The 26,155-nt window shown below is 46.8% G+C and overlaps 1 protein-coding gene across 1 annotated transcript in view; it reads left to right on the top strand.

Moving 5' to 3' along the window:
- LOC144767358 (peroxisomal acyl-coenzyme A oxidase 1-like) overlaps nucleotides 1-26,155 on the top strand; it is a 575,229-nt gene that overhangs the window by 16,634 nt on the left and 532,440 nt on the right. Inside the window, exon 2 of the mRNA XM_078650828.1 lies at nucleotides 18,384-18,543. Within this exon, the coding sequence (XP_078506954.1) occupies nucleotides 18,384-18,543 (160 nt within the window). The remainder of the gene's footprint in view (nucleotides 1-18,383; nucleotides 18,544-26,155) is intronic.

Here is a 26,155-nt window from a genome sequence, read left to right as displayed (position 1 = left end):
GGGTCAGGTGTTGTCTGACCTGGAGGGCAGGACCACTGTAATCAGTGTCCTGGCCCATGTCGCTTCTAGGGGTACCACTCCGGTTGGGAGTGGGCAGTACTCTGGAAAGGGGTGCAGAGGGAGGGAGTCCTCGCCTCTGACCCCGGGTCAACTTGAGGGTTTAGACCCTAGGTTTAAGGGCCAGGTGCAGGGTGTCCCCCCTGACCTGGTGCCCCAGTTGCAGGATAGCACCCCTGAACTGGTGGGCGAATTGTGCAGGTCACCTGCCACAGGTGCCCTGACAATTCTGGAAGGGGGTACCACTCCAGGTGGGAGGGTACAGAGCCCCCAGGAGGAGGACCGGGTGTGGGAGAGGCCACCCCAGTCTTTAGTACAGCCGTCAGGTACAGACCTGAGGCTGGTGGGTCAGTGCCAGGATGGCATACCTGACCTGACAGGAGGGAGAGTGGACCAAGGGTGCCAAGCACCTGGGGCTAATGCCCCCCACTCTTTAAGGCCACAGAGGTTTGAGAGCCCTGAGAGGCGTAAGGCTTGGGTCTCATTCCTGACTACTGTCAGTGGCCACTGTGACATTTTTCTGTCTGCCTGTTGGGACACACCTGTGAGCGAATTAAGGTTCAAGGCTGCACAGGTGGTGTCCACAGGTGTAGAGAAGGGTTTCCCATGGATTGGCTTGGTGGACCCTGAGAGTATGAACAGAGGATTTGAAGGAGGTGCAGATTGGCGTAGAACTGGAATGTGCCCCTGCTGTTGCGGGCCAGGTCCAGGTTCTATCGCCCAAAGCAGGGAAGCCCATCACAGTGGTGATTGGTCTACCCTGCGTTTTGGCTGGAAGGGGGTTGTGTTGGACCTGGGCCTCTTGGCAGGGTCATCCCTAAACTTTTTGCCTTCCTCCAATACTCTCTCTGACCTGTTTTTGTTGGTTTAATGACTCTGGGCACTTTGCCACTGCTGACCAGTGCTAAAGTGCATATGCTCTCCCTGTTGTAAAGTGTACATGTGATTGATGTCCATGATTGGTTCATTGGATTTACTGTTAGTCCCTAGTAAAGTGCACCAGGAGTGCCAGGGCTTGTGAATGCCAATACTGCTAGTGGGCCTGCAGCGCTGGTTGCGCCACCCACAGAAGCAGCCTTAAAATGTGTCTAGGGTCTGCCATTGCAGAACCTGCGGGCAGTCTGGTACTGTCACCCTGGCTGGGCAAGTGCACACACTTGCCAGCCCCTAAACCTTCCCTTAACCTTCATATTAGTCACCCCTATGGTAGGCCAGAGGGCAGGGTGCATTGTAAGTGTAAGGTAGAACATGCCCTGATGTGTGTGGCATGTTCTAATAGTGAATTACTGCCAAAGTCGTTTTTCACTATTGTAAGGCTACCTGTTCCCTTCTAGGCCAGATGGGCTGCTGGAATTATTACACTCTATAATCCCAGCAGGCTCAGGGAACATGGTAGAAATTCGTGTTTAGTATGCCTGAACTCAGAATAATAAAATACTTCTTTTAGTAAAGTTTATTTTAATATCCTGTGTTTGCAAATGCTACTTTTAGAAAGTTAGCATTTGCTTGCCTAACCATTTCAGCCCGCCTCTGCTTGGATGTGGATCTGACTGTCTGGTGTGTGTGAGTGACAGGGCTGGGAGTTGACAGGTAGTGATTAGCAGGAGGACCCCTTAATGGGTGGTGGGAGTTTCCCCTGAATGATGCATCAGGCTGTGCCCCTGCCACCACAATGCTGGCTCCGCCCTCCTGGGGAGCGACTGATGACTCAGCCTGCACCTGGCCCAGGAAGGACCGGAGCTTGTAAACAAAGTGCTCAGGCCACTCCTGCCCTCTCAATGCCGGCTCCGCCCCCCTGGGGAGCGGCTGATGTGCCTGCCCTCACACTGAATGCAGAAGTCATAAGTACCCACAACAAGTACTCAGAGACTGGAGCAGTTATGCAGAGGCCCCCCTGGCTGGCTAGAACAAAAGAAACTGGGTATAAAAGTAGGAGCCCTGCTCCTTGTAAATTAGATCCTGTTTGTGCTACAAGAGAAACTCTGCCCGAAGAGAAGGACCGGGAAGGACTACAAGGAGGAGTGCTGACTCTGGCCTGTGTCTGGTGCCTTGCTGCCAAAGGAGAGGAAGAGAAAAGACTACAAGAGACTTTTGCTTTATTTTGAACTTTGTGCCAAACTCTGCTAAAAAGATCTCCAAGGGCTTGCTGCTGAACTTGCCCCCTGACCAGCGCTCCAGGAACAGTGAGCGCTAACCCCTGACCAAAGCATCTGCTGTGTGTGCTGCTTATCGCTGCAGCGCTGCCTGAGGAAGACAAGAGCATCAAGCCCCCCCTGCACACCGTGACCGTGGGTGAGCAGATCGCCATAACAACGTGAAGCCCAGCCCGCCGCTGGACTGAACACCGTGACGGCATCTGCACCTGGCCCCACGAGAGCAAAGTAACGGAGGACCCGTCCGGTCCAAGCACCGAAGTCTACTGGGCCCAAGCGCCGTAGATTCCCCCGCAAAGACGGACTGCCGCCCTTGTCATCTCCCTCGCTATCAGCGTCTGACCTGCCGCCCCGCTGAAGGGACAGCACCGCGACCGGCACTTTGGCTGGGTACGTCCCGCACTTGGGGACCGTACTGCCACTGCGCCACACCCAGCCGCCGCCGTCAGGACCGAAGAGGAGACTGAGCGAAGGACCTGAGACCCCATCGAGCACCGCCGCCCCGGGTGACCCGTGACCTGCTGCCTCGAGCCGCAGCTCGCCTCGCCCGTTAAGGAAGCAACGCGACGTGGGACAGCTCCCTCCCCTGCAGCCGTCCTCTTCAAAGATCACCCCAAGAAGTTCAAGGTACTGTCTTTGGCCCGTCGCGGTGCGAGCGTCCTGCAACCCGAGCTCGCACCGCGCTGACTGATCTCCGGCACCCCGGGAGCCGCACAACCGCTGGCAGCACGAGCCGCCCCTGAAGCAGAGGCTCGCTCTGCTCTTGGCCCCCGAGGCCCCGCCTGACGCTCCCGAAGGCCCGCGGCCCCCTCTTCCGAGTCAGGCCCCGCCGGGTAGCTCATTTCGGCAGCTGAGACAGCGGAAAGCGCCTAGAAGCGCTCTAAGACCCTTGAACCTTCGTAAAGCTGGGCAGAAGGCCCAAAAGACCGCATTTATTCAAGAACTGTGCCTTTTTCATAAAGAGTAACTGGAACCTGCATTTGAAGTAACCAAGACTGTATTTACAAGCCTGCTTGAGATTTATATAAAGAACATATATTTTTACAAATACAGTTTGGTGTCATTGTGTGGTGGGTTGGTTGTGATGGTATGATATTGCAAATGTTTAACCCTACATGCCCCAGAGATTAGCCTAAGACTGCTTAAGCCACACTACCTAGAGGGTAAGCAGAGGTTGTCTTGAAGGGAACCCTCAGCCCTGACGAGGAAGAGAGAGGCCCTGATTGTCGCCAGTGTCGCACTGCGCCAACCAGAGACTCCCCCTTCCTACAGGCCCTTTCCTCTGTTGTGGGCCTGCCCTTGGGACTTTCCCTGCTCCTTTGAGGTGCCTTTGTCTTTTGACTGTCCTTGTCCCTGTCCTTGGGATTGGCCCTTTCCTCTGTTGTGGGCCTGCCCTTGGGACTTTCCCTGCTCCTTTGAGGTGCCTTTGTCTTTTGACTGTCCTTGTCCCTGTCCTTGGGAGTGGCCCTTTCCTCTGTTGTGGGCCTGCCCTTGGGACTTTCCCTGCTCTTTTGAGGTGCCTTTGTCTTTTGACTGTCCTTGTCCCTGTCCTTGGGAGTGGCCCTTTCCTCTGTTGTGGGCCTGCCCTTGGGACTTTCCCTGCTCTTTTGAGGTGCCTTTGTATTTTGAGTGGCCTTGTCCAAGGGACTGTCCATGGACTTGTGAGTATCCCTTGCCTTGGGAGTACCTTTTGTGTTGAATGCCTGTGTAGCATGTGAAGGCATGTCCCCCAACAACACTTGTGGATCCTGTGTGTGTACTCCAGTGTATCTGACGTTGTCTTCAGGAACAGATTTTGCTGACCTAGGGGATGCTGTCTGTGCCCTGCGTGCCCTGACGTGCTGTCTGACGCTGCTTCTAGTGCAATAACCTGTATTTGAGTCCTGCTCAGAATAATCACTACCCCCTGAGACATCCAGTGGTGTAGATGGGGAAACAGAAGTAGCACCCTGTCCATGCGACTGTACTATTGCAGATGACACACTGCTTGCCAATGACTGCACTGTCCTGTGTAGACCAGCAAGATCGCCATGCATCCCTTCCATGAATGCCACCACCTGCCCCAACTTCCTATCATGGTCTTGGAAAGCATTTGTCATATTGGTCTGCCCCACATACAGCTGTCGCAGCAGATCAACGGCCTCAGCACACAGTGCATTTTGGCTCACCGTGGCAGGGGCAGCGGTGCCTGCACCGAACGCCACTCTGCTCCCCCTACTCCTGCGGGCACGAACAGTACATGGTGCAGTTGGCGGAAGTGTGGGCCCTGTGTGCTGTGTTCCGACAGAAGGTGATGATTGCCCACTCCCAGTCTGTGACAACAGTGCTGGCTCACCAAGATTTTCCGAAGATGAGGACGATGGTGTCTCCACATGCGAGTCCTCAGGGACGGTCCTGTCCCCCTCTCCGGCGCTGCCCTCCTCTGTGTCAGTCTGCGTGTGTGCGAAGTCTGACCCGGACTCATTACCTCGACTAATCTCCTCCGTCTGTGGCTGAGTGTCCTCTGTCATAGCTGAAATGCACATAAAAGAGGTGTAAGTCATGGGCACACTCACGTACAGAAGGACAAGGATTCCCAAATTCCATAGCTGACAAAGTTCTTGTAGCCCCCATCCTGCACACGGCCCACCTCTACCAGTCATCCTCACATTACATAAGCGTTGGTGGCCGTGACACATGTACAGCATGCGGACAGGGCAGGAGCACGTACATCTGCACACATTTCTTGCCATGGGGCCACGGACCACTAGGGCATGTGCTTCAACACTCAACTACTAAGCAAGTGGCGTGTCAACATGCCGGACCTGGATGTCAAAATACACCCACCCAATGGGACCAACATGGCATCGCAGAGATACATTCGCACCACGGAACTCAATACTGTGTCTGTGCATCAATACATGCATTGCACTCACAAGTTTCCTACACAGACAGTATGCTCACCGCTAGTTTGCTGTTGATCGACACTCAGCCGTTCGGACAGGTCAGGATGCGTCACAGCAATGATACGGTGCATGAGAGGGGTCATGGAGCATCGGGCCAGACGTGGCGTCCTTGGAATCATCCCCAGTGTCACTTCCGCTACATTCTTGCTCAGCCTGGAAATGTCGTCCCAGCGTTTGTGGCAGTGTGTATGTCGTCTGTTGCACACCCCCAATGCCCGTACTTCACGTGCAATGCTCCTCCACACGTCCTTGCGAAGGTGCAGCTTGACCTACCATGATGGGAGACAAAAGGGTGTAAGTCAGTGGACAGTTGGCCTGTACACACAGATAGGGGCAACACGTATCTGTCATCCGCCATGCACAATCCTGAAAATATGTCGAGCCCACACTACACAGCTAAGATTGCAGTAGGCAGGATTATTTGGCCCCCTCATGCACACCAACATGTCCCACACTGCACTTACCACCTGTCCGGGTGCGCCGTAGAGGCGTCCATAGTTGCGGAGCACACCGTCCACGAGGACATCAAGCTCCGCAGCGGTGAAGGGACGAGACCGGATCTCTTTGGCTCTCGACATGGCAAGATCACGGAGTATGGCACTAGAGCAGCAGTCGGTGGCCAGCTCAGCAGCAGCAGCAGGTCGAGGTGATGGTCACAGGCAGCAGTCGGTGGTCAGCTCAGCAGCAGCAGCAGGTCGAGGTGATGGTCACAGGCAGCAGTCGGTGGTCAGCTCAGCAGCAGCAGCAGGTCGAGGTGATGGTCACAGGCAGCAGTCGGTGGTCAGCTCAGCAGCAGCAGCAAGTCCAGGTGAACAGGCAGCACTGGTTCCCAGGGTACGATGTGTGCTTTTGGACAACACACATATATAGGGCCCTCAGCACGTGTCAGTGGCATACGTCGCCAGCAATTGGTCAGCCCTGGATGCGTGTTCGTAAAAGGGCCAATGACTGGCCCTGGTGTTGCGGTGCACTGCTTCCGCTACTTTCGATTGGGCATACGTGGCCAGCGTCCCTCTTCCCATTGGCTGCATGTGCACGACCGTCACGGGCACACATCGGCAACCGCACGTGCAAGGTTCAGGCGCGGATGCTTCAGTTGCAACAATGTTCTATCACTGGCGCCACCATGGCGGTGCACGTACTCAGCGGGGGAGGTGCAGGCCTATACACTCTTTAGATGTACTCAATGGACATGCCAGTTCATGTCCCCTCTTACAGTCACATTGCATCATCCAGCGTACACCGGCCGGAGCGGCCGGGCCTAGGACGGCCGGGCCGGCCATGTCCACAACCGCCGTGCCGGCCATGTCCACAACCGCCGTGCCGGCCATGTCCACAACCGCCGTGCCGGCCATGTCCACAACCGCCGTGCCGGCCATGTCCACAACCGCCGTGCCGGGCCTAGGACGGCCGTGCCAGCCATGTCCACAACCGCCGTGCCAGGCCCGGCCTGGCACGGCGGTTGTGGACATGGCCGGCACGGCGGTTGTGGACATGGCCGGCACGGCGGTTGTGGACATGGCCGGCACGGCCGTCCTAGGCCCGGCCGCTCCGGCCGGTGTACGCTGGATGATGCAATGTGACTGTAAGAGGGGACATGAACTGGCATGTACATTGAGTACATCTAAATGGTGTATAGGCCTGCACCTCCCCCGCTGAGTACGTGCACCGCCATGGTGGCGCCAGTGATAGAACATTGTTGCAACTGAAGCATCCGTGCCTGAAGCTTGCACGTGCGGTTGCCGATGTGTGCCCGTGACGGTCGTGCACATGCAGCCAATGGGAAGAGGGACGCTGGCCGCGTATGGCCATTGGAAAGTAGCGGAAGCTGTGCACCGCCATGGCGGCGCCAATTATGTTATCTTGTCAGACGCTGCACAGTGATGTGTTGTCTGCAGTTGCGTCATGAGGGTTGTGAGCGTGATAGGGAAACGTCATATGTCATTCACTATTCCATGTGTGTCCATACTATGCCCATCGGTAGGCACACAATGTGCAACAGATGTGCATTTTGACGTGTTGACGTCGGGTGTGACCCTACAGACGTTATTACATCTTCACAACTACACAGTACATCACGGCTGTATGGCCAAATTATGATTCTGTTGTCAGTGTGTGGTTCTGGCGAGGTGACTACAATGGTGGTGGTACACATGCATTCAGTGTATGTGTCTTGGATGTTGTGTCACCATGCATGTAATTACCGTATGCTCGACATTATTGGTGTTGGCATTGGTGCATGATGACATGGTGTGTGTGTATCATTATCGTTTGTGTGCATGCACTTGCATGTGTGTCTGTGATGTGGCTTCTAAACATTAGGGTCAAGACACACGGATTGTCAGTAATGTTCACATGTGACTACGTTGCGTTGTACGTGTTGACACACTTCCTGTTGCAAGTGGCTGCACATTGTTAAAGGGCCACTCTGTATTGTATTAACTATCAGAGATGTCACACATATGACCATTATCCCAAATATTTTTGTTCTTGCTAATGTTGGCTTACATGTGATGGAGTTGCACACGTATGCGTCGTTTGTAAGTTGACTTAAGTTACATCTCTCTCCCACACAGGAGGGCTCCAAATGTGCATCGGCCATACACTGTGCTGGAGGATATGGTTGACGAGGAGGTGATTAGGAAAATCCGGCTGGATCGACGTCGGTTGATGGAGCTTGTTGCCCAATTGTCTCCTCATCTGCAGCCACGTAGGACGTATCCTGGTTCTAATACACCCACAGCAAAGGTTATGGCGGCACTACATTTCTTTGCAACTGGCACCTTTCAGTACACAGTTGGATATGCCGGGGGGATGTCACAGTCCATGTTCAGCACGGTACTTCGGGATGTTTTAAGAGCTATGATGCTGTACAAGAATGACTACATCCATTTCCCACGGCCGGAAGAGTTGCCAGCAGTCAAAGCGGACTTCTATGCACTGAGCCACATACCACACGTTGTGGGTTCAATTGATGGCACACATATCGCTATCATTCCACCACGGGCACGTGAGCAGGTTTTTAGGAATCGCAAGCACTTCCATTCGCTGAACGTGCAGGTGGTGTGCCTGGCAAACAACATCATCTCCCATGTGTGTGCAAGATTTCCTGGCTCCGCACATGATGCCCACATCATGCGGAGCAGCATTGTCCCCCAACTGATGGCAAATCTGCGACCCGGTCAAGCGTGGCTTGTTGGTGAGTGTGCAGTGGGGACTTTTGTGATCTCTGTGTGGCATGGGGTACCCACCATATCTTGTTGTGATATTTGTGTCTGTCATCCCCCTACATAGGCGACTCGGCGTACCCAAACCGGCCCTGGCTCCTGAGTCCCATACGTAATCCAACAACAGCGGGTGAAATGCGCTACAATGATGCACATGGAAGGACACGGAGAGTGATTGAACGTACCTTTGGACTGCTAAAGTCTAGGTTTCGGTGCCTGGATAAGACCGGAGGGGCCCTGCCTTACTCACCAGGCAAAGTATGCAGGATCGTGATTGCCTGCTGCATGCTCCACAACCTGGCCGTGCGCAATGACATTGAACTGCTGTTGGACCCTGAAGACGAAGAAGTTCCTCAGCCTCCCATCCCACCCATGTCGACTGATGAGGATAGTGGCGAGGAGCAAGGTGTGGACCAGAGGCGCCAGCTCATTGATCGCTACTTCCCTTGAATGTGAGTAACTACCTCTTGTGCCGGTTGACAATGCCTTATGTATGTCTGCTGGTGTTGTGTGGATGTGGGGTGCATCAGCTGTGTGTTCTGGTTTGTGATGGTTGCATATGTGTGTCTTAATTTCTTTGGACATACAAGTCTCCATGATGTGTGTCCTCTCATCCCATGCTTTTGTGATGAGTGTAGTTTGTGGAATGTTGCTGTGCAGTGTGTTGTGATGTGTGTGAATCTGTTTCCTGACGTGTGTTTGCTGTCTCTGATTTTCCCTAGGTCACTCCCGCAGCGCCATGATTATGTACGACTAGGATCCCTGAACCTGTTTACGTCTGTTTCTGAAGGCAATCTTGTGAATAAACATGGAGGCAAAACATCATTGAGTGTGTAAGTGACATTTATTTACAGGTTGTGCATTTGTGCTGGTGAATATTTACAAGTAAGTGGGGGGGGAGGGAGTTGGAGTTGAAGGTAATGGCAGATGAAATGTCCGTGCTGACACCACATTGGGGGGTGTCAGGCTAGTCCAGCAGACCAGTGCCAATGATTGTCTATGTGGGACAGGATACTTTGCAGGGTGAATGTGTGGCTCAGGCAGTGGCAAAGTCATTGGCGGCCCCTCTTGGAGCGTGTGGATGGCGCTCCAACACTGCTCTCACCCACTTCCAGCCTCGGGCGGCCCCTCCGTCTTTGAGGTGGAACTGAATCAGCTGGGGGTGCAGGTAGTTCATGGGCCACATCGGTCGCCAGGGGCACAGGTGGTGGTGGTGGTGACGGTGGCGGTGGAGGTGGAGGTGACGGTGGCGCAACGACAATTGGTGGAGGGGGGGTGGGGTTGTTCCGGCCAATCCATTCCCTCCACATTGTTGTCTGCTGGCCCATGATGTGCACTATCTGGCCAAGGTACCCCGAAATTTCCCGCAACATGTTCGTGTTGTCCACCGAGTCCTGGTGTGCACGATCTGCATGTTCCTGGGAACGGTCGTATGAAGCCTGGCACCTGGCTAGGGCTTCAAGGGACTCTGCCACAGGATGGGGTAGGTGTCCTTCCTCAGTGCGGCGGAGTGTGGGTCGCCTGATTGCCTGATGTGCCGTCACCTCTCTCCTTTGTGGGCCACTCATCCTGCTTGGGTGTGAGGCCGATGGACCTGCGTCGTGCGCTGGGTTAGGCAGGGTGGCACAGGCAGGAGTGGTGGTACTGGTGGTACTGGTGGTACTGGTGGTGGTGGTGGTGGAGGTGGTGGTGGTGGTGGGGACTCTGCAGATCACTGAGTCAGGTGTCGCTGGAGTCACACATGCGACGGTTGTCGGGCCCGGGAGTCCCTGTGAGCTAGATGGCCCTGGCTGTCTGCTTGGGCCCGCTCCATCCTCCGCACCGGAGCTGCCTGTGTCATCGTCCCCAGAGAGTCCGGTATGTGTGGGAGGTGAGTCTTGCGGCCGGGTGCTGGTTTCCCCAGTCAGTTCATGATCACCTGAGGGACAAGATTGAGCTGGTCAGTAATGTGGACATTACATGTTCATATCGATTTGTACACATTTCTGTGTCCTGTCGCACACACCCCACACACCCTACCCTCCACCACCCACCACCACCCTCCCCGTGAACATGGGGGCCTGTTGGGAGTTGTAGTTGTGAGCTCTCACACACCCCACCCACCACCACCACCACCCTCCCCGTGAACATGGGGGCCTGTTGGGAGTTGTAGTTGTGAGCTCTCACACACCCCACCCTCCACCGCCACCACCCTCCCCGTGAACATGGGGGCCTGTTGGGAGTTGTAGTTGTGAGCTCTCACCCACCCCACCCACCACCACCACCACCCTCTCCGTGAACATGGGGGCCTGTTGGGAGTTGTAGTTGTGAGCTCTCACACACCCCACCCACCACCACCACCACCACCCTCCCCGTTAACATGGGGGCCTGTTGGGAGTTGTAGTTGTGAGCTCTCACACACCCCACCCTCCACCACCACCAACCTCCCCGTGAACATGGGGGCCTGTTGGGAGTTGTAGTTGTGAGCTCTCACACACCCTACCCTCCACCACCCTCCCTGTGGACATGGGGGCATGTTGGTAGCCATTTACATTTTGGTGAGTATGTGTCCGACGTGAATGGGTAGGGGCCTGGGAGATGTGTCTTCTCAGTTGCGTGAGGCTGACCATGTCGTACTGATCGTGGTGCTTGGTTTGTACTTACCAGCCTCTTCTCATTCCTCAAGTCCGTCTAGGCTCTCTGGGTGAAGTATTACCAGCACCTTCTCCTCCCAATCGGTGTAGGGTATGGGCTCCGGGGGTGTTCCGCCGCCAGTATGATTGGCTCTTGCATAGTTTTTGGCGCGGATGCCTTTGACCCTGGTCTTCAGGTCAGGCCCCCGCCTCTGAATTTCGTGCTTCGTCCTTGGCACGGTCCCTGACGCATTCACCCGACTGACGATTCTGTCCCACATGTGATTCTTTTGGACCACGGAGGTCTGCTGGACTTGGGCCCCAAAGATGTGGGGCTCAACACGGATGATTTCATCTACCATCACCTTCAACTCCGTCTCCGTGAATTTAGTTTTTTTTTTGGGTGCCATGGTGTGTGGTGCTCAGTGTGTGGGTTGAGTGGGTTGGGGGGTGCAGGTGTGTGATGTGTAGGAATGGTGTGGTGGGTGTTTGTGTGGTGGGTGTGGTAGGGTGGTGGTTGGGTGTCTTCTATTTCAGTAAGCTGTATATCGATTAGGGCCTCTTGCTAGCAGCAATGCTGTGATGCAAAGGATTGTGGTAGTGTGTGGGTGTCATTTTATAGTCGTGTCTCAATGGTTGTTGGCAGTCAGGTGGTAGGTGGGCGTGTTGACTAGTGTGCATTATTGGGTACTTGGGGCGTGTCATGGTGGCTTGTGCTTGGTGTTGGTGTATCAGGTGGGGGGGTTGTCAATTTTCGTGTGTTTGCTTAGTACTTGCGGTACACTTTCTGACATTTGTTTGACGTTAGGGATGTTGTGCATGTTGGCCTTCCGCAGTGATGCACTGTTTATCGTTACATTCTTTCCGCCGCGGACGTGGATGGCTGTGCGTACCGTGGTACTGGCGGATTTATCCTAATTGCGGACACGGAGTTTTCACAGGTATGGCGGTAAATGTGTCTTTTTCCGCGGTCATTGCCGTCCGCGGCGGTGGCTGTTCATTAGGCTCCGTCCGCCGCGGACGGAGTTAGATGTGTTCCGTCCACCGCGGACGGTGTTTGTTATGATCCGTCCGTCGCGGTCGGAGTTTCGTGACATGAATATCCTAATCGCAACCGCGGATTCTCCGCGGCGCGGCCGGGAGTAAAATTTCCCCGACCATATCGGACAGTACCCGTTTCCGTCCGCCATCCTAATCGACCCCTTAGTCAGGGATAAAATTATTGTACTGGCTCATAAAGGTCATGGGGGAATCACTAGCACAAATAAAAGATTGAGGCTACACTACTGGTGGCCTGGTATGGACATTAGTGTAGAGACTTTATTAAACAATTGTGTTGAATGTTCTCATGCTGAGAAATCTCTTCGCACATACAATTCTCCATTATCCCCAGTTGACTTTCCAAAGAATCCTTGGGAGAAGTTGGGAATTGACTTTTTGGGTCCTGTCGGTGGCCTGAATCAAGGTTTTAGATTTATTTTGACCATTGTTGATTACCATTCCAAATGGGTGTCTTTCAAATTCATGAAGGATCCTAATACTGAAAATGTGGTCAAATTTTTGAAGAAACTGTTCAGATCAGAAGGGGTTCCTGCTTATCTGGTTTCAGATAATGGTGTACAATTTGTTTCGTATGTCATGAGAGATTTTTTGGGTTCCCTGGGTATAAAACATTTAACTACAGCCCTTTACAGCCCACAGGGAAATGGTTTAGTAGAAAGAGTAAACCGTGTAGTAAAAGATTCTGTCCAGTTGGCTATTTCTTCTGGTCTGTCAGTACAAGACGTTGTTAGTGACAGAATTTGGTCATACAATAATACTCCACACTCCACAACTGGTGTTACCCCTTTTGCCATGTTGAGAGGGAGTCATTTAACGAACTTTCCCCAGAATGGGTTGTGAGTAAAACTCATTTTGACAGAAGTGTACCTAATTTGGAGTTAGTTAAAATGAATGTGAAGAATTCTCAAATTAAGTCTAAAGCTAGATATGATGTGAATAAACATGTCAAAAATCAAGAATTCATGGTGGGTGACAAAGTTAGAATTAAAAGACCTTTTAAAGTTAGAGGGTCTAAATTCTATCCTGATACAACTATTGTTAAAGTAGGTAAACATTCTGTCATGGTTGAAGGTGGAAAATGGTGGAGCTACAGAAATGTTGCTAGAGTGGACAAGTCTGTAGAAATGAACTCAAAGAAGCATTCTATTCAGTCCTTTCATTGTTCATCTAATTTTAAGTCAAGTTCATCTTCTAATGTAAGCGATTTATCTGTGTATAATGATTTTCACCAATTTTCTCTTGATGGTGGGCATACGCATGATGTTGGGCATAAAGCTTCAAATAATCTTGTTTCAATTTCTGATGTGCACACTGGAAATGATTCTGTTTCAGTTTCGGATACACAATTCGTGAACGATGTCATTTCTCCTCCAGATGTATGCAGTTCTTCTGTTAGGTCCAGCTCTAGATTGAAGGTTACACCTAAATATTTGGAGGATTATGGGCCCGATGTAGGTAATTCTTATTTACCACTTCTTAAAAACCAAATTTTATCGACTCGGTATTTAAGAAGTGGTAAATATGAAGGGGGGAGATGTAGGTATTTCCAGATGTGTAAATACCGAATCTTTAAGATTCTGTATTTACCGAATCTGGAAATACCGAATCGGTATTTCCTATTGATTCCTATGGGCTTTGAAGCCCGTAGGAATCAATGGGCAATACCGATTCTGTAATTACAGAATCGGTAAATACCGATTTTAGCAAGGGTGCAGGGGGTGTCACTTTGACACCCTCTGGCACCCCAAAAATAGGCATGTGCGCCATGTGGCACACAGACATGCCCTAAGGGCATGTCTGTCTGTCACATGGCTAGGTGTACATGCACACATGTGCATGCACACCTGAATTCGGTATTTTAACACCCAATTGGATTGGGTGTTAAAATACCGAATCTGAATGGCCTGCGGCACTCAAAGATGTGCTACCTACATATGCTTTTACAGACTCGGTATTTTTACCGAGTCTGTATTTACCGATTCGGTAATTTTACCGAATCTGTAAATACAGATTCGGTAAAATACCGATTCTGTAAAGCATGCTCCTACATCTCAAAATCCAATTACCGGTCGGTAACGGCCGAATTCGGCCGTTACCGACCGGTAATTGGCCACCTATGTCACTTAAATTTTTAGATATTGTAAGGTGAGGAGGTGTGTTATATCTTATGGTTATTTATTATTTCTATTTATTCATTATTATGTTTTACTATTCATGTATCTTTAACTACTGCTGTATTGTTGATGCATCTTTCAATTAATAGAGCTTTGCAGTTTAGAATGTTGGGCTTGTACTAGCCAGTATGAGCTGTAGCTGATTGAAGAAACACTCTGCCTGGATCTCAGTGCTGTACTTGTTTAAGAATAAACTTATTCTTATTTACAATACCTTCTCAACTCTTCATTTGATACAATGTATGAGCAGAAGGTACCAGGCAGCCAAGAGACAGTGTGAAAGAAGATTGGACAGGGAGCAAAAAGATCATGCTTGAGGAGAAGGGGTAGAGAGGACAGTGTGAGTGGAAAGGACAGAGAGGAGAGAGAACAGTGTATGATCACCTGGGAAGGGTGGGTAATGTATGAGCAGTGGGGCAGGTTGTAAGGAGACAGTTTGTGTATGGGAAGGCACTGTGTGATCAACGAAGACAGAGTGGAGAGGGGCAATGCCCGAGTACAAATGACAGAGCAAAAGGGGGGAAAGTTTGAGCAGAAGGATTGTGAGCAGAGACGGCAGTCAAATGTGCATAAGGGACTTTAGCAGAGGGGGCAATGTGTGAGCTTAGGGGGCAGGGGCAAATGGCTAAGGATGAGCATAACGGGTGTGTGTGAGCATTAATTGAAATATGATTTTTTAAATGAATTTAACTTCCTTGCTAAAATTACAGTGGTTTAAATTGCATTCCTTTTACAACCATATATTCCCCTTTGACCGACTCCTACAATCTGACATTCTTTCACATTTATGTTCATATTTTGGACAGCTGATTGAGGCCCGCCTAATAATTGTGTGAACCTGGCTCCCATCTTGCAGGCTACTGCTACTTTTGTTGGGGAGGAGCCAGAAGGAGCACACTTCAACCGTACGGAGGTCCATTCACAGACTGGGCAGCAGTGGCATGCGAGGGTTTGCACCTTTGAGAGGCCCATTGATAGGTGGGGGCCACAGATTTTCCGGCCCATGTGTGTATGATTATAGATAGTATTTCTATTGTGCGAACAAAACCGAACAGCAGTGGAGCGTTGTACATAGTCAATGCCAAGTATACATATGGGCTGTGTACGGCTAAGGTACTGTGGTGTAGTGTTCTTTAAAGAGGTGAGTCTTGAACTGTTCTGTAAATTGTAGTCACGTTACCACAGAAACAGGTGGCCTGGAACCAGCTCTCTCTTAAAGAAAGACTGATTGCATCTTTGAGAAAGCTGTTCAAACCCATCTAATCTTCATCTGGATGGCGCTAATGCCCTAGTACATGGCCTCCCAGACTCCATACTGGCTCAATTCAGGGGCTTCCTACACTCCGCAGCATGTCTCATTCAGGGCCATAAGAAATATGATCACATCACCTCCATCCTGATGGAACTTCTTTGGTCATCTTCGTAACCAACTGCATCATTTACAAAGCTATCACGGCCAGACCTGACCATAGCCAGGACACCATCAGACTGCAGACTAAGAAGCATAAAAAAGGAAAATCAAGACAACAGCTTTGTACATTTATGCACCCAGGATCTGAAATAACATCCTCATATACATCAGGACTACCCCAACTTTTCTCCAATTTAGGAAAGACTACATCACAATCCATTAACCATCCACAAACCAGTTTACTCTTTTTAGGTCGAGCCTAGAGTCAGCGTGCATGCGCTGCTCTGCGAGGCAGGCTGTATTCAGAATATGGCTTCAAGGACCTCCCATCTTTTCAATTAGCTCTTGTTAGTGCTCTTCAAAAAATGCCGGATTTTCATTGGTGGACATGCTTCATTATTCCCGCCTTTTGGTCTTTCGGACCCTCCCAGGAGACTGCCCCTGTTACATGGCCCCATACTTTTTGGTTTACTTATAGTGTTTTTAGCACACAATTCTTTTTTTCTTTAGGCCAGGCCAGCCCATCTTCCTCAGTTGTGTCCTGCCACCCCCATCAAGCTCCTCTGTTGGGAGCCATTCTTGGCACAGATTTACAGGAGGTGAACTCTTGGCTGTCGGGGCAGGAGCCTTCGTGGTTTTTTGTTGCCCGCCCCTTGTGAGTGGCTGTTTGTGGTGGCTGCATGTGAGAAAAGCCCTCGGTGAGCGTGTGACTCGGAGGCAGTGTTGCCAAGATGCTTTGGAAAGCTTTGGACACCTCATTATGACTTATTACATGTCTTGAAACTCTACGGGTATGTTTTTAAATTGACCTCTCATTGGTTTGTTTATGTCTTGTTTGCTGCTGGTGTTGTCAGAAAGGGATATTCCAGCAGCGACAATGCACATTCTGTTTATGACCTTATACGGAGGAGGTTATGTGCAATGGGGTTGGCCTCACAGCTTTAACTGGCATCTTATTTAATTCTTATGTAGCTCTAGGTGTTGGTGTGTTTTTTTTCCTCGAGAGCTCTTTTAGAAAGGGTGCATGTGTTTGTCTTCAACACACCAGCTGGATGGCAGTCCATGCATTGCCACCCTTTTTTGGGGTGAGACTTCCTTTTATGCTTCAGACTTTCTTCCATGCTGTTCTGTTAGGCTATTGCTTTCCAAAACCTGCAGCAGTGCCCTATGCTTGCCTCCTGTATTGTAGATGGCTGTGCAGCTTTAAGACCCTCTGCTGGCATCTGCTGTGATTTGCATTTCACAAATTAAAATCATGGGACTGGAAACTATACCTCCCATCCTTCTGAGGTCAGTAAACCGAGGACTATAATTGAATTGTTTTAACTAACACCAGTTAATAACAGTACTTAGGAACACAGATATGTGATGTGAAGAGCTACATAAAATTGAATCGTTATTAACTCTAGTCTTTTATATCCATACCCTCCTACCCACATTCAAGAGTATACAGATTTCTTTTTCGCATCTTAATAAGATTTCTGGCTCTGAACCTTTCCTCGCCATGCTAGTTCTCCTCTGTTTATTTGGTTTTGAAAAGTTCGTTAATTTGGCCTAATCAGTTCAGTATCAATGACACATACGAAGCACTAGGTTGATTTGTAATTATGTTGTTCCGTAAATATATTGGTTACATCATTTAACAAAGTAGTGTGCTACTCGCCGAAAAGCGCTTTGACGCCTTATCAGGGGTAGTAAGCGCTATATAAATACAATAATGTTATGGTGGTAAGTCAGCGGCAGTTATTTATGAAAAGCAGATATTACAGGCTTGAACGTGCGGGCATGTAGGAACAGCCCAGTGAGGCAGGAGTATGTAGTGCAGAGGGGGTAATAAGCAGTAAATATTCAATAACCTTAGTGTCCCTAGACAAGAGGTGGGCAGGTCATCAAATTAAGAGCCGAGCCAGGGGTGGGGGTTCGTTGTAACAGTCAAAGCATGAGTCAAGTCATCAATGTATTTGGCATGTAAATTATGCAACAAATGTGTACACTATAATAAAGGCATTTAAAATGTGTTTATTATCGTATACTTCATAACCGAATTTAGTGACAATTATTAGAAGTGATAGTTTTCTAAAGCTGAACTTAGAAACATTCATCAGCTGCCTTAGCCCTGACGATTAAGGTATTATCGATCTCAGAAAGAAGTCAGTTGTCCTGTGGCCCCTGTATGTGCCCTGTGTTGTTATTATTGATGAAACAACATTATAATACATTGAACCAGGTGTAAGAGATTTGTTTTACAGAGTACTTTCTGAACAAATGTATTTCAAGGTAGACCTCAGCATTAGCGCAGCATCACCTCAGCACCGCACCCACTCAGCACCGCCTAAGCACCAGCACAGCACCACCTAATCATCACTTGGCACCACCTCAGGATCACTTCTTTATCACTCAGCATCACCTGAGCACTACCACAGCACCATCTCAGCATCAGCACAGAACCACCTCCTCATGAGTGCACCACCACCAGTGCAGCACCAACTCGGCATCAACACAGCACCATTTTAACCACAGAACCTTCTCAGCATCAGCACAGCACTTCCGCCGCATTAGTGCACCAACCCCAGTGCAGTCCCACAGCAGCAGTGCAGCCACACCTCAAAAGCAATTCAGCACCAATTCAGTGCAGCATCACCTCAGCACAGCACAGCTCAAACTCAGCATCACTCAGCACCACCTGAGCACCAGTTCAACAGCACCACCTCAACATGACCTTTCTCTCTTCTGGCCTTTCAGAAAACTTTGTTCTAAGGGATCCTGATTTCCAGCATGAGGATGCCAACTTTCTGTCCCGCAGCGAGCGCTATGAGTTGGCTATCAAGAAGACCGCGAAGATGGTCCAGAAGATGAGGGAGTATGGCATTTCAGACCCTGACGAGATACACTTGTTTGAAAGGTAATTAGAGTGCGGAGTTATACCAGCTGGCTTCAGGCAAGTGGGTACACTTGCTGGAAGCAGTTCAACTTCAAACATTTGGAGACAAAACAGTCTGTTCAGCTATACTCTTTCTGTAGATGCCCCAAGTCCATGAGAGAACGGCTTGTTTGGAAAACCACCAAACCTGTCCATGACCGTATTGCCTTTCCGAGGTGCACGTCTGATATTTCTTCTGACTGTGTTCCACTTCTACCAGTCTGGTAAATCATTTTGTATCCTTAAAAGCAATTTTGTCACTACGGTGGGTTGCCAAAGCAGAGGGAAATGTTTGGACAATTTTACGTCAAGTTGTGTTATATATTTTGTATTTCTTAATTTATCATCTCAATGGTTCCATGCCTGGTGTTGCAAGTAGTCACTTCTGGCCCGACTTACGTTTCTATTTGCCAGTTTTTAGGTTTCGCCTGCACAAGTCTTGCGCTGTTCATAAGAAGTCTTTTGTTAGTAATAAACAATCTTAAAAGGGGCTTACAACCCACCCACAGCCCAGCCATTACTTACTATTTGCAGGCTTCATCAGTCACTCTGCTTTTCTAGCTTCTCACTGGATGGATAGCAACAGCTCCTCATGTCATCAGGTTTCATTCCCTCTCTTCTTTCCCCGGCTCCATTGTTGCCTGGAGCTTGGACAAAGTACCCTTTATGGTTGGCGGTCAGTGGCTGCGGGACCCTGTCCTTCCACTGATTTGTGAGGTACTTTATTTTTTCCATCTTCGCACTCCATACGAATGCACGAATTCTGTTTGTGTTCCCTATCATGTCCCGCTGGTATTTCCCACAGTCCCTTGCATTTGTATACTCCCCTTGTGGATCCCTAGTTTGTTTTAAAAAAAATTAATTTAATTTTTGCAAATTAAGATAGCGCGAACTGCTGGAGCACATTACATGTGAACCAGTTGCATTACAATATGACGCATTTCCAGGCATAGAGAGAGTAATTAATTTGCCAAGAATTACAGAATTTTGAGCCTCCTGCCGAGACTCAAACCTGGTTCCCCAGCTTCAAGATTATCTGCTTTTGTCCTTAAGCTACATCGTCTCTCCTCTTTTTAGACATTGAGCTCACATATAAGATGGCTGACACTCCTATGCAACTCACAATTGAAAAGCATTTCAATTATGCGTTCCAACGCAGCGCCGGCCATCTTGTACATTGCTCCATGACTGCTTTATTATAGAAGCAATCTTTCTACAACCACAGTCCCCTGCCTCCCTCCCTCAACAAGGTTCTGACCCGGCAGAAGCGGTGCTTAATGTTGTAATTTTTGTACTCCTTCACAAACATCTAATATCATGAATGTAAATTATTTATTATAACCAAGAGGTAGGGCCCATAGAAACTCTACAACCACTTACAATTCATGAGGTCCTCCGATAGACCTTTTTAAGAGCCAATAGGGACTCAGACGAGGACCTATAATGAAGAAATTCCTGTCTAACAACAATAGCCACACTGTATCATGTCAGTAATTACTTCAATAAAGGAAAACGAAACTCAGTATATTTATCAAGGTACCTTTATCTAAACTTAATGATGAATGGGTCAGTGTACAAAAACACATTGGAATTATCAAACTTTGGTTATTTCATGTTAATAAAGGTAAAACCACAATAAAATTACAGTACAAAGCAAATATACATCATAAACCAATAACTGGCGTGAGAAGTGAGAGAAAAAGAAAGATATACATTACAATTTGAGATTTTCATACAAACCTAGATTTCAGTGAGCTAAAGCACAGCGTGCAGTAGTCATAATTAGCTAACCCTTGAGCTGTAAGGTATTAGCGTATGCAAACTTCACCAGCCGATGAAGTACAGGGGAAAATCAGGAAAGTTCAGTTCAGGAAAGATCAAGATATTGGATACTTGGGAGAAGGAGTTGTCTAGTAGCTCTAGGAACCTAATAAATATTCTAATTGAAAACGCTGAAAGGAAAATTAAAAAACTAATGATGGAGATTGAGACTTTAGAAGATGAGATTAAGGTACTTAATATTCCAGAGGCCACAATGAAAATTTTTGCTATTTTGGACGAGATCCTAGCAGAGATGCAGACAGATATCAAGAGAAGAAAAGCAAAGAAACTTAAAAGGGATGAGAATGATTATCGTACAGGTCGTGTGTTTACCTTTGCACGATGCTTTGACCACTTAATGAATAAACCATCTTCTAGTAAGAAAAAGGGAGAAACCTCGAGCACTAGTGACCCCTAATCCTCCTCCAGTAATATATCAACAAGTGAGAATGAAGACCTGACAGAAAATACAGGTATGGCGACAGGAGGGAATAGTTTTTTAGAGGAAGTCCGGCGGATAAGGATAGGGAACAGACGAGAACCAGGAAATATAAGACTAGGAGAGGAACCAGAGGCAAAGGGAGAAACAAAAATAAGGCAAGGCATGAGAACCCGGTCTTGGAAGAACCCATAGAGACTGAACATAATGTGAATTCAATTGATATTGTTAATCTTTCTTCATTTGAACTGACTACAGATATGATTTCTTTGCTTAAAAGAGGTTTGGGTTTCTGTCCATCTAGTAAAATAGATTGGAATTTGGCAAAAATTGATCTATATAGATTCACGAGGATGTTAAAAATAAAGAAACATTTTGTGAACCATCCTAAAGCAGTTAATTCTGTAAATAGACCCGAATTGTCGAATTTTACAATCCAAAATGTACAAGATACTAAACTGTTACTGTCACTAACAGAGAGTGAAGATGACCCAGTGACTATGTCAAAATTACTAATTGATTTAGAGATCAATCAGATTACTATTGAACCAAGTGGCTTAAGAAACAAGTCACGATGGACCCCACAACTATCCTCGAGTAATGTGATTGATGCATTCTTCAAGGCAGTTAATCTAGACATTGACAAATTGATTGACAAGGATATCAGAGACAACAAAAGATATCTTAATAGGAATAATCTAACCATAAAAGAACGTACAGCATTGAAAACTTTGACCATGAATCCTAATATAGTCATTAAAATGGCTGATAAGGGGGGTAACATAGTTATCCAGGATACTATTGATTATGAAAATGAGGTCTTATCACAACTGAATAATGTATATTACTATGAGAGGGTGGCCTCAAACCCGCTGCATACGATTATTCCTTTGATCAATGACAAACTGAGAACTTGGTATGACACATCTTTGTTGGATTTTGATGAGTATACATATCTAAAAATCATTTCACCACGATCACCTTGTTTTTACTGTTTACCAAAAATCCACAAAGACAAAAGGAAACCACCGGGGAGACCCATTATCTCCGGAATTGATGGACCTACGGAAAGACTGTCACAGTTTATAGATGTTTATTTGCGACCATTTGTACATAATTTGCCATCTCATATTGAGGATACTAGGCATATTTTGAATCTTATGAATGACATAACATGGGAAAATGGTATGATCCTTGTAACATTAGATGTTGTCTCTTTATACAGCAATATAGACCATAATCTGGGGATAAAAGCTGTAGAGAGTTTTCTGATGAGACGACCAGCCGAGCAATATGAACACACCCTGATGTTTTTAGAAATGACAAGACTTGTCCTAGAAAATAACTACTTTCGCTTTAAAGAGAAGTGGTATAAACAGAGACATGGAACTGCGAAGGGCTCCAGATTTGCTCCGTCTTTTGCCAACCTCTTTATGGGTTGGTTTGAGGCGGAGTGGATCTGGGGCCCGAAGGGAAGTAAATGGATCGACCACCTGTACTACTGGGGTCGATTCATAGACGACTGTCTGATGATCTGGAGAGGCACTATACAAGAACTGAAAGAGTTCTTTGACCATCTTAATAATAACCAAGTGTACATGACATTTACGATGGAATAGAGTTGTGAAAATTTTACTTTTTTAGATGTGGAATTATTTATTAAGAATGGCAAATTGTGTAGTAGGATGTTTCGTAAAGCTACAAGTTGTAATGCAATTCTGTCAGCAGACAGTTGCCACCCAGCATGTCAGATCAACTCCATCCCTTATGGAGAAATGTTAAGGGCACGTAGAAACTGCTCAGAGGATATAGATTTTAACAATAACTTTACCGACATGACTAACATATTTAAAGCCCAAGGGTATTCAGATCGGGTGATTTATACAGCCATGAAAAAAGTGAGGAATATTAAACGATCAGAGACACTGAAACCCAAACCTAAATCTCAGACTAAACAAGATACAAAAAACCTGATAAGACTGGTGACCAATTATGGGGAAGGAAGTCATCAACTGTTTGGGATTCTTAAGAAATATTGGCACTTATTATTAAGTGACTCGGACATTAATGGGATGTTAAATGCTAGACCCAGTATTACATATAGGAGAGGAACATCCTTATCTAACAAATTATGTCCAAGCTACCATCAAACACCTGGAAAATCCAATTGGCTTAGCCAACAGCCATCAGGTTTTCACTACTGCGGTAACTGTGGTGCCTATAGATGGGCGGTTAAAAGAATAAAAGAGTTTAGTTACAACCATATGGGTACCTTCAAAATCACCTCTTTTATCAACTGTGAAACTACGTATGTAGTCTATGTAATTGTATGCTCTTGCACTAAGATTTATGTGGGTAGTACCACCAGAACATTACGCGATAGGATGATGGAACACTTTAGGTCACTAAAGAATGGAGATGCAAGGTATCCTATAGCTGCACATTACATCAGGACTCAAAATGACAGGATTAAACACCAATTTCAATACCATGGTATAGATGTAGTGAAAGCCAATAAAAGAGGGGGGATAGAATCCTCCAACTGCGACGCAGGGAATGTATGTGGATAATGAAACTAAGAGCTGTTGAGGATGGCCTTAACATAGATTCAGAATTACAGTTCTTTCTAGGCAATTGATTATGATATATGATGGGCCAATTTTGGAGTAAAAAACTTTTGTGTCATTTATGTATAGAGTACTATTTAGGCCCATAAGTCTGATGCAAGCAACTGAAACCAATAGAAATGAATTGTATATACAAATATAATCTGCGATTATAAAGAATGTACAGTTGATGACTAGCGATATAATTGAACTGTTTACTAATTTAAGATTAGTATGATTGAATATTCCTTTTTTTCTCTCTTTTCCAATGTTTCCCTTATTATCTGGTGTACAGGATCTATTCAAATATGGACCGTTAATCTATTTTTGACTCTATCTGAAACTTACTGTCTCTCCACGACTCTTTTACCTTTCAAATAAGAAATTCAAAGCACCAAAAACTACGATTATACCGAGCCTTTAGGATAGATATAGATATTCCCTTACAAAGGTTCAACATACTGACTCCCGTGCAGCGCAAAGAGGAAAAGCAACTGTAGTGACAGATAGAGGGAAGATTTGAGAATAGAGGGTTCGAGGCTACGGCTTTCTTTTCAGATATTTCTTTTGGGAAGAACGGTAGTATTAAAAAACAGGTTCTATAAATATCCCTTTTCTCTGAATCGGGACAGAATACTGTTACTTTTATTTAGCTGCGTCTGTCTTTATATATAACATGAACGACTACACATTACCGAGTGGTGATATCGACACGATATAGTTAAAGAATTGGAAAAATAAAATGTGAGGGCTGTACGAGGGAATTGAGCTCGGTAGAGATCGGAAGACTATTTGTGTATATAAGGAAACTATTACAATTCAACTATACATATAATCTGATAAATAACTAAACGATTTCAAGAACTAGTGACCATTACAAGATGGCGCTCACGAATAGAGGGTATTTAAAGATATTTCAATATGGCGACCGTGCTGCATGCCGTTTTCACGAAGTACAAGGATATACTCCCGTCTGGTGAGTGACATTACCCCGATTAACTTTATTTCAGCATAACTGATTATTCACATTGAATATATAATAATACTGACTTTCGTATATACATTTTGTATTCTTTTCGTCCCCTACATGTTATAATAGATCGGACGTACGAACGAAGATATTCGGTGAGTCTGTTTTGCTTTATTACTTGAGGAATAGCGAAGATAATGGTGTACGCTCGTGGTAATTTGGACTGTTGTAGTTACCACCTTCTTATATTTTTTTATTTGACAGGCTACTGGCATTTAGGATAAAAGACTATAGGTGGGTAACATATGAATATTTTTATGTTATTCCAGTCACTATCTTTGACTGTTGAGGTATGTGATGTTAGAGACGACATGTTTATGTCTCCCTTGACAGATACGAATATTTTGTGACTGTGAAAATAACCTAAACCAAGTGGTACATTTATAGGTAAGGGAAAATAGGTAACTTAGATAAACATTGCTCTCTTCTCTCTAGATGCTTTAGCGTTTGATACTGAACATTTATTTGTTGTTACAGTGACCAATTAGTGGCGTGCAGTTAGATATCGTCATATTTCTTTGCCGTGTGGATTTGGAGTTGATGGCAATAACTCAGTTGGTGAGTTAGTAGGAACTATATCTGACAAACAAAATATCAAAATAGAGATTCCCTTGACTTGGGTTTAGATCGAATAGACTAAATATAAAGTGTACTCGGATTACAGTCGAGACAGTAGAGGATGATATTGCAGTCTAAATAGAATTGTTACTGAATGAGAGTTTTCTTGTCTAATATAGAGAATAAGAGGACGAGGAATGTGGAATAGATGGAATGAGACATACCCCATATGAGATTAACCCTACTTGCATAGCAAGGTAACTCTGACTATTAAATATCAAATTGCACCACAATGGGTGTGCATAAAGGTGACCTGATGTCCCCGGTGGCGTTGAGAAACTTCATCTTAATCTATATTCCTCATAAAATCACTGGACTATAAAAAGGTACCTCTAGTACTTTGTATCTTTTATCGTTTTTCTTCTTTTTCCTTTTTTCTGCTGCTTTTAGTAAATGAAATGTAGCAGGACGGTATATTGATTGTTGTTTATTTGATGTTTATATAACAGTCCTGACGAAGTCTATGGCTAATGTGATAAGCCAGACGAAACACGTGTTGGCTGTTGAAGACTGTTGTATGAAGTTTGATACATCATCTCAAGATCCCGAGTGAATAAAGAAGAACTCTACGCTTTTCAGCATACTTTGTGGATTGGTATTTTGGACAATTTATGTTATTCTGGATAATTGTTGATATATTAGACCAGGATTTGAGGAATAGTAATTGTTCACTTTTATAACCAGGGATACTGGTTACCTTTTGTGTGAGAACAGTACTATCAATACTTGCGAAATAACTTGATTATACTAAGAACACCAGAGATAGAATTGACTTAATATTTGGGAGCGCAGGTGAGATCACCTTGTATCCCAGGAAAGATCAGAGTTCGGACTGACAGCATGTCATGCCCAAGTTTTACAAGGAAAAATAGCCAACAGTCATTCTTTTTCCACAGGGTAGTTATACCTCAGATTTTTCACAACTCCAGCCCCCAAATGTAACTTCTTTTCCGTTTTACATTATTCCTTTGGTTGAGATCCATTATGTAAACGTGGAATGATCATCCCCCAGTCCAAAGTCATCCGGAACTTTAACGTTACACTTCTGTTCTTTGTCCATGTTTTCCCTGAGGTTATGAT

This window comes from Lissotriton helveticus, chromosome 7 (genome assembly GCF_964261635.1).
Source record: "Lissotriton helveticus chromosome 7, aLisHel1.1, whole genome shotgun sequence".
In the NCBI taxonomy this organism is placed as follows: domain Eukaryota; kingdom Metazoa; phylum Chordata; class Amphibia; order Caudata; family Salamandridae; genus Lissotriton; species Lissotriton helveticus.
Note: the sequence above shows the minus strand (reverse complement) of the source record. Positions and strands in the feature narration are given on the sequence as shown.